General features: G+C 40.1%; 1 protein-coding gene across 1 annotated transcript in view; it reads right to left on the reverse strand.

Moving 5' to 3' along the window:
* Positions 1 to 11,027, reverse strand: part of LOC104963151 (glycerol-3-phosphate acyltransferase 1, mitochondrial-like) — a gene marked incomplete at its 5' end in the record, with an annotated part of 14,593 nt that extends 3,566 nt beyond the window's left edge. Inside the window, 9 exons of the mRNA XM_010791714.1 lie at positions 1,741 to 1,839; positions 2,696 to 2,875; positions 5,078 to 5,171; positions 5,283 to 5,416; positions 7,217 to 7,316; positions 9,598 to 9,720; positions 10,152 to 10,262; positions 10,368 to 10,438; positions 10,917 to 11,027. Coding sequence (XP_010790016.1) covers positions 1,741 to 1,839; positions 2,696 to 2,875; positions 5,078 to 5,171; positions 5,283 to 5,416; positions 7,217 to 7,316; positions 9,598 to 9,720; positions 10,152 to 10,262; positions 10,368 to 10,438; positions 10,917 to 11,027 — 1,023 coding nt within the window. The remainder of the gene's footprint in view (positions 1 to 1,740; positions 1,840 to 2,695; positions 2,876 to 5,077; positions 5,172 to 5,282; positions 5,417 to 7,216; positions 7,317 to 9,597; positions 9,721 to 10,151; positions 10,263 to 10,367; positions 10,439 to 10,916) is intronic.
* Positions 11,028 to 12,004: the final 977 nt, after the last annotated feature.

Raw genomic sequence — 12,004 nt, forward strand, 5'->3', positions numbered from 1 at the left:
GTGTGCCTTCTCAATATGATGCCAATATAAACAAGGTCTTCTGTCGGCTCTATACATCAATGCCGACCTATGCTGACAAGTAAGTGAAGAGTAGACAATATAAAAGGTATTGGCTTTAGGGAAATGTCCCAGCAGTTTAGGATAATGAAGGTTCTAATCTAATCTATTACATAGTCATTACATTTTTAACTCCTAATGACAGGAAGGCAGAAAGCTCATCATACAAATAATAATACCGTAATTTTCGGACTATAAGCCGCGCCTTTTTTTCCCATTTTTCGACCCTGCGGTTTATATAACGGTGCGGCTAATCTATGGATTTTTACAGCTAACGGCCACTAGAGGACCTCCTAAATCTATGGATTTTACAGGTTACAGTCCACCACCTTTAACTCTATGGGCTCTATGGCCGGTCCGCGCCCCCCACCTTTAAGCGGCGGGCTCCAGCAGGAAAAGCTGGAGGCCGGAAAAGAGTGAGACAGGTAGCGCGCAAAAGTAAAATTAGAACCGAGTGGTACGAGAGACAGAACGAGAGCAAGACAGACAGACATTACGAGAGCGAGACAGTTTGTCCCTGTACCACTGGTTGAAAACCACTGCTGTAGATCACTGCCGGTACGTGCGCTGGGAGTTCGAAAGTTGAAAAGTTTGTGTGTCTGAAACGCTATGTGATACAGTACAGTTTACACAGCACAGTACATGTTCTGTAGCTACTATTGCACTAAATGGTAACACTTGAATACGTTATGCAAATATGCAACTTGTTTGTTGAAATGTTAATAAATGGGAGCTTCCTCAAACAGCCATCTCTTTCCCGACAATCCCCTCTGTGCACGAACCCTTACATATGGTAATTAAACATTAAAACACCTGCGGCTTATAGTCCAGTGCGGCTTATATATGTACACATCATTCAATTTAGCTGCTGCGGCTTATATTCAGGTGCGCCTTATAGTCCGAAAATTACGGTATGTTGAATTTAGCTGAAAGACATTTCTGATCCTGTTCCTGGAAAGTCTAACTAGGCTCCACAACTGGGAGCAAATTCTGGCTCTGATCAAACACACTGTGGCCAACAGCGAAGCTCCCAAACCATGCCTGAAATTCATTCTTATGGACAATATCCTTTTAGCTTTTATGATCCACGCCGCTGGCACAGTCTGCTGTCCCAATGCCAAATTACCTGCCTCTGCCAACAGGATAAATCAAAAAAGAATAGCTCTAATCATGACAGTCAAAATTGTAAACTCAAGTAAATAATGAGGTCTGGAAATATAACACTTACACACACACAACACTTAATATTTCTGGAAGTTGGCTCAAACTGTAAGAATCAAGGATATTTACAATCACCTTGACATTCCCACTGTATAATTGAATTCCTTTTCTATCATTAAAGCCAAGATAAAGTTAATTGATATGGGTAAGCCAAGTTAACGAGGTGAGTGTAGGCTTATTCTTTGCCTGTCCAAACCCCAGAAGAAGCCTCAAGATGGTAATTATAGAGACAGCAAATATAAATGGAGAGGAAAAATATCACAAACATTTGTTTTTAGGATTAGTTTTTACCATACTTTAGGAAGGCAAAAACTCAAGCCCAATCTAAATCTTTATCCCGAGATGATATGTCAAATGCAGAAATGTATAGATTTTAAAAGGGTTTTCCAGCAAAAATGGGATTGGAACATTTTCTGTAAATGATAAGCAAGTCTTGAATGATATATGCTCTCTGCTCTGCACCTTGAGAGAAAAAGGCTGGGCGAGGTCGATCCTCACAATTCCTTCCGGTCTCCTCCAGAGGAGAGAGCACAGCCAGCGCAACACAGAGCTGAGGCCAATCTGTGAGGATATGTAACACACACAGTCTTCAGAGAGATATGAACAGAGAGTTAGCGTTGAATCTTAATGAGACCGTGCCTTTAGGAGGGACATTACAGCAGCAATAGCACTAATGAGCAGGATCAACGAGGAGCACTAAGATCAATAGTGTTGTTGCTAGTACTGTTTGAATGACAGAACAAAATGGTTAGTGGACGACCTTATCATGGCAATTAACTAAAAGCAACACCCGCTCTGGAGTATCTTCTTTAAGTGAAAAGAACAGACTGCAAGACTAATTGAGACTATAAAAATCACAATTGCCATTAAAAAGGGAAAAAATGCACAGATTAACTTTAGTGTGTTTTTGAGCTTCAAGCAGTGATTGTGGAACAACATGGTCGCTCCAAAGCGGAATTGTTGTACGTCATTGCTCAGAGCATTTCATTAACACTGAAAACCTTTTCTGATCCGGCGGTCACAGGACTTTTCTCAGTTTGAACTCAATTTCTGGTGATTTTTACACCACATGAATGCAGCACAAACATGAATATGCAGTGATAACAACAATGGATCACAAATTGTGTATCCCTCGCGTGATTAGGATCAGCTCCAAAATGTAATCGGTCTTTCCTTGACTCCTTGTCCAAAAACTATTTGAGGAATAAGCATGCTCTTAATTTTACAACTACCTGCAATGAAGACAGGTGGTTTAATGTTTCCATGGATTTAGTGAGTTACAACTTGACGCACCTCACAGTTTTAATACCTCTGCTCTTAAACCAACCTGTTCACTTGCTCCTGAAGACATAACCCAGGGATTTCATTAGGTCGTGTTTGTGTGTGCTTGCAAGTATGTGTATTTACATGCACCCACCTGTTTGTTGCTCTTTGGCACACAGTCGTAGGAGATGCCCACAGGTACCAGACTGACATCGGGGACAGATCCTTCTTTGATGACTTGTCTGATGGAAGCCAGCCACTGGCCGCCCCGGCCAGACTCCGCTGCCACGCCGACACTTAGGGCCTGACCCTCCTGTAGCAGCTCACGTACCAGCTGAGGAGAGATGGTGGCAGAGACTAAGGTCGGAACGGTCTTCGCAGTAGGGGAGCAGTTCACATAAAAAATCCTGTTGTGCATTTATTAAATTTAGCAAACTAGACCTTTGAAGGAATACAAAAGGCAGGAAAACAAAGTGAGGAGGGTGGCAGAGGGAGGAAAAGTCCAAACGCAGCAAGCAGCCAGAATAAAGAGCTGATTAAAAAAAGGGACTGTGGAGGACACTTCATGACATTTCAGAGATACTTTCCCCTGCCCCAAGAACTGTTTTCACCTTACAGCCAAGGACAATTCAATTACCATTGAGAAGCAGCCAAGCAGGCCTGCACTCAATAAACAATAACAGTCTTTTAACATTGAAATAAACCAATACACAAGCCTGCTTCCACATGCACAGCCAATATACTTACTCACATAAACGATCTATGAAAAACGGCTTGCTGCGTCACGCATAAACAACCTGTTTATGTTCCACTGTGGCTGTAGCCTGGATGATTAATGCCAGACGGAACCGTTTTATTGAGCTGTATAGCTAAATATTGATCATAATAAAGCAGGTAAATTAAATCGTCTTTAGGGAAACTAAAACAAAGCGCAAAATATCTACCTTGTTAGACATAAAGACAGAATGATGAATAAGTGTTGATCATTGATAACAAGTCTAGTAAACAGCACAGCATTCGAAAGAAGAGTACAAAGATGGTAGTGAAGGAAAGTGTGATAGACGCAGGAGAGATGGGAGGGAGTCCTTTTTACAGACCATATCAATCTTTAAAATATGGCCAAAACACATAAATCACCTTCTCATAAAGATAGAAGCAACCTGCTCAGACCTGCCAAGCTCACACAATCAAACCAAACACTATTCTTCTGCTTCCTCCGCCCTCTTCCTCATTGCTTTGTCAATCCAACCAACTCCAAAGCTGCAATCTCTGTAGCAAAACTCAAGCGCCTTGGTAATTTTGAGGATGAATAGAGAGTGTGATGAGTACGGGGGAATGAGGGAGAAGGCTGAAGAGACAGGTTTCTGATTGAGGGGCTGCCTGTGATAACACTTCACCACGGAGTGCAATGAAATGTGTGTGTTTGTGTGTGCATGTGAGTGTGAGTGTGTATGAATTGAACCAAAATGCACAAACGCTAAACAGCCAAATTAGAAGGACAGGTATCTTACCCTGCAATTTCATATAATTACCTGCTGTCAGTGAAGGATTTTTCAGCGAAATGCTTTAGCAACGTTTTATTTGTTTCGTGGACCTGTGCTTTTTTCCAATTTAGTAGTAAACAGACTTGTTTTTGGGTTCACATATGCAGCATATGACGCACTGCTCAATTGTCAGGATGGAGAGGTTAGCAGGTAGGTGTTTTATCATTAGTGACTCTCAGAAAAGGGTTCACGAAACGTAAATTAGCTTTTCAGTTTTTAAGTGGGCATTTGAATATGTGTAAACAGTTGTTTAAAGACTTCTGTGAATCAAAAGTAGGAGAGATATTGCATTTAAATACATTTGATATTAAACAGGCAATCCTCAAAGTCATCCCACTTGAAGCTACAGGCTAAATTAGCTTCATGTAGCTTCTGCAAATGCGTCTTGCATTGGCAGTGATACCTTCAAATAAAACTCAGATGTTTAGCCATGCTACTGGTGTTACTCTATGGACGGACATGTTGGTGTCAGTTTTCTGGGTCACCAATTTGGACTAAATGATATCAGTGACTATTAGCTAACCATTACATTTGGTTCCGAACTGAATTGATCCTCTGACTTTTTAATTGAGTGCCACTTTAAGGTTGACATTTGTGGTTTTGTGTGAAATATCTCAACTAGTGGATTTATTGGAATAATAATATGCACAGATGATGACCTAAGGATAATTGACTTTAACTTTGAACCCCATTACCTTTTTTACCCATTTTGGTTTTAATTTGTGGGAAACTCTAGTCGACAACTGCCAAACTCGCGCAACAGAATATTCCAGCAGCTAAATCCGCAGGTTAGCATTCAGCTCATAGCGCCTCTGTGCCTTAGTTCAGACTCTCTGAGCTACTTGCATGTCTGTTGAATCCTTATCTTGTTAGAATCTTGTTGAGCAAACGTTTGTGTTTAGGCGTCCACTGCTGACTCAGAACTTCTTTATAATTCTGGCTATTGCCACATCCAATCTCATTTTAAAACCATAACAACAACACAGACTTACAGAGGTCATGACGGGGGCGTGCAGTCTGTCAGTCTCAGCATCCTCCTTCGTCAGTGCAGGTGGTACGAGGACACCGACTTTCTGCAGGATTGATCTATAGGACAAACAGAGTGCTTCCTAATCTTTTGTCTGCAAGCTTTATTTGTGGTGGAAGATACCTTTTAGCTTTATGCTTCTCTGTGAGTTTATGTGTGTATGACTGTACCTTATGAAGGAGCTGGTAATGTGGAGCGGGAAAACAGTGTATGGCACTCTGAGGCTGTGACAGAAGAGCACCAGAGGGATGAGAGCACAGTCCACGACGCTCTGATGTGAATACACATAAACCAGCACCGATCCCTGAGTTACAGAGGAGAAGCAGCTTTAGTCAAACAGGAGCCTTCACATTGTCATTCATCATGGCAAACAACTGTGTTGTGCAGAGGTGACGCCTGGATTAGAGTTTTTCTGTGGCCTCATATTCAATCAATATTATAATCTAGCTCCACAAGCTTCAGATGACATCAGAAGAATGCAATGCCAAGAAAACCTATTGAAAAAGTTGAAACCACATACAAAATGTAATTAAGTTTTAAATTTGAATAATTAAGAAAGATGCCGACTGTTAAACAACTGAACTGCTGAAATAATTTCATAACATTCATCTGCTACTTAGTAATTATTTATCTATTATCTAATATATCACTCCAATAACTTTTATATAGACTCGTATTGCACTATTTCACTTTCTGTTTTTCCCCCACTTTAAAATTTTTCTTTTTTTCTTTTTTGTATTACTTTGAATATAGTATGTTTTAATATTGTTTTAATATTGTCTGCTTATCTGTATTATTGTGTTGCATTGTTGGAGAAGCCTGTGACCTAAGATTTTCAACGACATAATTACTCTGTAGCTATGTTAGTTTCACAATAAAGAACCTTGAACCTTGACAGAGATTAAGGTTATACAGCTCTGGAAAATTTGGAGACCACTGCAAAATTAAAGGCTTCTCTGGTTTTTACTATTTATAGATACATGTTTGAGTAAAATTGATGTTTTTCTTACTTTATTCTATAAACTACTGACAGCATTTCTCTGTGTTGGAATCCAACAGTCACTGGAATGGAATGCTGCCATTCATGTAGAGATTGAGATTTAAGAACAGTGACAGTATGTACTGTAGAGTGACAGCATACCCTGTTCCAAGGGCAGCAACAGCTCTATCACTCTGTATATTATGTGGCCCTTTTTCTTTTAGAAGCATTTTTTTTCTTCCATTAGAAACATGGAAATAAAGAGCAACTATGACGAACTCAATTATACTGTATATCGAGTGAAATGAAAGCAGACAGATAAAAGGGATTATGCTTTTGTCGATATCGTGGCACTACAGAAATAGGGTTTGCAAAAAACATGCAAGTATTCAGTATCTCACATGAAGTAGTTCTCTTTACCCTTAAGTATGTGTGAATTAAACATGAGAACATACTGGCAGAATCAGTAGGATAATAAAATCAAAAATCAAAAGACACTATTCAAATTGAGTAAACAACATAAAAAAAAATGCACCATATTCCAAAAAACGAAAGTCCTTGTGGCTTTGCCTTCATTTGCGTAATACACTGCATTTCAGTGAGGTTGAAATCAAAGATATAGTTCACTGGATTCATTTATTTCCATCGTGAACCTCTCCAACAGCAGCCCTGACTTATTACCTATAATTATTCAGTCAACCATGTAATTAGAGTTGTGTAGTATAAGGTGCAAGAAAAGGATAACAGTATAAAAACTATAATAAGGCAAGTAAGTACTTGAAAATGAACATTTCATTATTTTTACAGACTTTAAAAAAGTACATTTACTTCACTAAAAAAATATGATAATTTTGTTTTATCTTCAATTGATTTGTAGGAGATGTGTACACACAGGGCTGTAGATGTTAACAATCTCATTAAACGGCTGAGCATATCCTGAGTGTGGATGTGTCGCGAACCAAAACATCATATTAGTGGCAGTAAATGCAGAATGGGCTTTTAATGTTTTGTGGGACGAGTTGACACCCTTTGAGCTATACGTTTATGGACATTTCATCTTCTCTGAATATTAAAATGAGCACATTGCGTCGGCATATGCATGTGTGGGTGTATGGATACTTGCACCTCTTGGGAAGCTCTGTGCAAAGCCGGCAGATGGTTGAGGTTAGCTTGAATACTGCCAAACATGGAAGAAAACATCTTCAGCAGCACCCAGCTCAGGAATCTAGCCAGGAGACGATAGTGGGAGGAGAGATGTATAGAAAATAAAGGGTAAAAAAATTAATGACTTGAGATAAGAAGGAGAGGGGAACAATGTACATAAGGAATAATAACCGGATAGAGATAGAGGCTTGATAGAAATCCGCCTATCACGTGATGTCGAGCAAAAGGGAGCTTTAGCAAAGAAAGTAAGGATTGATTTAAGTGTGGCAACATGTAAACAAGATAGATGGGAGTGAGACAACTAGGGGATAAGAAGGATAAGGATGAGAAAGAAACTGATGACATGGGAAAAAGCAAAATGGAAAACGATAAAGAGGAGTGTGTGAGGGTGAGGGCAATTAATAGAGATGAGGCCGAAGCTGTAAATGAGGGAGAGAAAGAGACGAGAACAAATAGAGTGCAGGGCAGATTATGAACAGAGATTTCAAAGACTAAACAAAAGCCATGAAAATTCCATGAGTTTTCAAACCATTTCTCCAGACATTTGCAGAACTCAAAGCGACATGGACAGGCTCTTAAGACCTGACAGAACCCTAACACCCAATTTAAAATACAACACATATCTTTTCCCACAGAGCAACCGAAGTGTGTTGCATGTCCTCCACTGCCCATGGACAAGTTTATGCCTCAACAACGGTCAGTCATCTTGAAGAGCAAGTGGCTTACTGATTGATAGTCAACCATCAGTATGGAGGTAAGAACAATGTTCCATCTGACCAACATGATACTCAGTATATGAACCATTTCATTTTCTCTTCTAGGCACCATCAGGTAGCAAAAAGGATGGCATATTGTGCGTCCTCTAATTCAGTGTTTCTCAAACTTTTTCATACCAAGGACCACTTAACCAATAAAAAAACACTCGCGGGCCACCTAACTCCACACATATCAAAAAACACATTACAAATCGCCTGAAAATGGAAACTTAACCTCGCTCCATTGTGGAGATATTCCCGCGAGAGTGCGGAAAACTTACATTTATTTATTTATTTCAAATGTGAAATGTTACCAATATACTCACGGGCCACTAGGGGGCGCTCACAGACAACCAGTGGTCCGCGGGCCACACTTTGAGAAGCACTGCTCTAATTGATCATCAGTAAAAAATACATCCTGGTATACAGGATCCTTTTAGTAGAAAAGAAAATCTAATCACTGGGCCTCAATCGGTTGATGGCGTCATCAGTGAAACTAAGCTAAATAGAGAGCTCTTTCGAAAACCGATGAGACATTCAAGATAAATCACATTGTTGTTGTATTCTTGAGTAATTTGGAGAATATGGTGTGCTGTTTTTTTCAAATTGCACAAAAGATTGATTCTGAATTTGCTACAGTTGTTGTTCTCACTTCGACTGGCTTCCTCTTCACAGCAACAGCAGCCTATGCCCTTGGGTATTGTAGTACTTTAAGGATAAGGCACACAGTATCCTGTGCTTCTGTTTTCGCGAACAAATCCTGTGAAAAGACCAAGGCCAAAAGTCCTTCTCTCACAACAGTCCAACTTCTCCAGCCCATTTGTCCCTACTGAAGAGATAAAGCTTCAGAACATGTCCTGAATACAAACCTCCAATTAAACAGCTGGGGCTCTGTGGTTTTTTACAGACATTACTAAAACAGTGAGAATGTATGGCAGCAGGATGGAGTATAGACCATGTTCACCATAACAAAACAAACCTTGGCTCTCTGAGGTGCTGTATAGCTTTTTGGCAAAAATAGAGGTCTATGGCACAGATGAATACGTTTCATCAGGCTTTGGCAACACAGAAAATACTTGTTAGCAAAATAAATTCAGCGTGTATCGGTATATTCATGGGATTTGTTGACAAGAAAAATAAGACAAATATTGAATGTCACCAGCTTTATCTTTTTAGATACAGAACGGAATTTATGGGAAAAACATGATTCTAATAAATGGAATCGCAGGGGCTTCACCTGTAGCGACCGATAGCAGAGGAAGGGGGGATTTTGTTGTTTCAATCTCCATGAAATTGCATTGTCTTGATGTCTTCAAGTGTTTCTTAAAGCATTTGTTTTCATATTTATTGTTTTTATGCTGCCTTGCTGCAAGGGAATGTCTTCTTGTGGTACAACAAAGAGAATGAATTGTAGAAGAAATACATTTTTGACTGGAGAATATATGCTATTTATTAATTGTAAGTAAAGGGTTGCATTGTGCAGCTTTAAATCAATACATACAAGTATGAATTTCATAAATGAACAATTCACAGCAGTCTTTGAACCTTGCCCTTTGACCAACACACATGAAAAACACACACACGCACCGTAAGAGGCCAGGGGAGATGCTGGTGTTAATGAGGGGGAGGAATGGTGAGAGGTGGCTGAGCTGCCCCCGGCTGTCACTCCCCTCAGGCGCTTTCTGCTCTGCTGAGAGTGCCTCCTTCACACTGTAACCCATGGTCACAGGACAGCAGGGTTAACACATCACAAAGCCTCTTTTGTGCCACATGCAGACAAACACCCGCCTTCAAGTAAGACAACAACATCCCTGAGTAAAGAGGTTACATAAAGGTTAAACTCAATTACATCCAAGGAGAGAAAACAACAGATACAAGCTGGAGACTCAGTGACAGAGATAGAGAAAGTGTGACGACAGTCCCAAGTTATCCCATTTCCTTTCATTCACCCTGTTAACACCCCATAATGTTCTTCCTTTTCTGTATCTTTGTTTGTGTCTCTTATCTCCCCTCCTTCTTTCTCCATCCCTCGGTTTAGAACTGCAGGGCCCGTTTCATTTGCTGTATCTCTACCTATCATTTATTTACTCTCTTCTGGCATCTCTACTCCTCTCCTCCTCATTCTTTCTCCCCTCAGGTACCTGTTGCTCTGACAGACTCTCTCCAATCTGTTGCTAACAGGACTCGCGTAAACCTTGCACCCACTCACGAACAGCGCGCAGCACACCCTCCGCACCAGCCAGCCTCGATACCTGCGATACAAAACACACAATGCAGAGGCAGAAAGTGTGCATAGGTGAGTGTGTTGGGACTGGAACATTTATTATCTTGTTGGACACTGTAGATGCAATAAATACCTGGTGTGTGTCTCTTTAACACTCAGCAGGTTGTGGAAGCCGAGGAATGCGTTTGGCCCGGTCTTCTTGCGCTACGCCATGTCATAAAAACAAACAAAGGTTACTGAAGGTCAATATCGACCCAGATCTAAGTCTTCCTATAGATGTACATGCAACTGAAAGACGCCATCTGAATGGGGCAAATCAAATCATCTTTCAGTAACCTAACAAAGCTTAGTGTGACATGTTGGGTCAGTGTGATTTCCTTCAGTCAATTGCATTTTCTGGAATGCGTCAAGATGGAAATCTACCTCTTTGATTTTTGGTTAACTAAAAAATCAAGACTGTCTGTTCGTCCGTCCGTCCGTCCATGTGTGTGTGTGTATGTCTTTCGCTTTTCCCAATAACCCTACATCAGATTTACTACACACTTTGCAAGTGTATTGCAGACGAACCAAGACAGTGCTTTGGAAAATTTGGCGAAATTTAGAACATTTCAATTTAATTAAACACATTTTCAAACTTTCCTCAACTCTCTTTCTCTAACATTCTCCCATGCTGCACACTCACCAGACTGTTGGGGGTGCACTGGTGGCAGCACTGGCCAACAGTCGGTCTGAATTTGCCCAGACAAGCAGGAACGATCTTCAGCTTTTTCTTTATTTTTATTTCCCATGACAACTGAGAGGGAAAGAAAAACAAACAAATCAAACAGACAAAGTGACACAATACACAGGTGTTGCAACCACAAGCATTTCAATGTTGAAGGGCCTTAGGTAATGTGCCTACATAATAATATAATAATAATATAGCTTTCATTTTACAAACGGAACAGACAATGTTGGCAGTGTAACAGGACTGGCACAAGAGGAACCGCTGTTTGCTATTAAACTTTTATGTCACATGACCCTGTTTTAAAAATAAAAATGATGGACAGAAAACTATGTGCAGTAATACGTAGGATCAAGCATGTTTTTACACATTATTTATTTTATAAATGGTTCTTTGGTGATCCTCTTATAAAAGTAACTTTTTCCAGTGTGTAACAAAGCGCATGTTCATTTTGAAAATATACCTACTACAATCTGTGCATCTAAGAAAAGGGAGTGAAGTAGTCAATATTAGCTATTTACAGACAGTGTGAGCTAAATCACACAAGAAGCCTAATGCATATAAATTACAATCGGGTAGACAACTCGTTTGCATCAGTGTATATGATGCAATTGTGGCATTAAAGTGTGCCAGACCACCAAATGTGGGCTTTTAGTGATAGATGTTATCTCTGTGGGAGCATGCCCCTAGACTCCAACAGCTGGCTAAACAATATCCAAGTGGAAATCCCTGATGACAGCACACATCCTGCTTGTGCTACTTGTTGGGAGAAAGCTTAAGATAAAACATAAAACAGGGTGTGTTGTAGCTTATAGTCCTAAAATAACACTAGTTGTTGGGGACCCACCATCATCTCTAATTGGCCCTCAATACAAAGCAGTCTAGAGCCGAGTCACTGCCAAAAGTAATACAAGTCTGCTAATGATACAGCCAGTGCTAGATTAAATTATGTTTTCTGAGTAACCTGATTTCTTTGCGTAAACAAATCTAGTCTAATTGGAGTGAATCAGAAAAACAGAATTACAAAAACTTTTTATTGTGGAAAA

This window comes from Notothenia coriiceps, unplaced genomic scaffold (assembly GCF_000735185.1).
Source record: "Notothenia coriiceps isolate Sejong01 unplaced genomic scaffold, NC01 NC01_scaffold00035659, whole genome shotgun sequence".
Classification (NCBI taxonomy): Eukaryota; Metazoa; Chordata; class Actinopteri; order Perciformes; family Nototheniidae; genus Notothenia; species Notothenia coriiceps.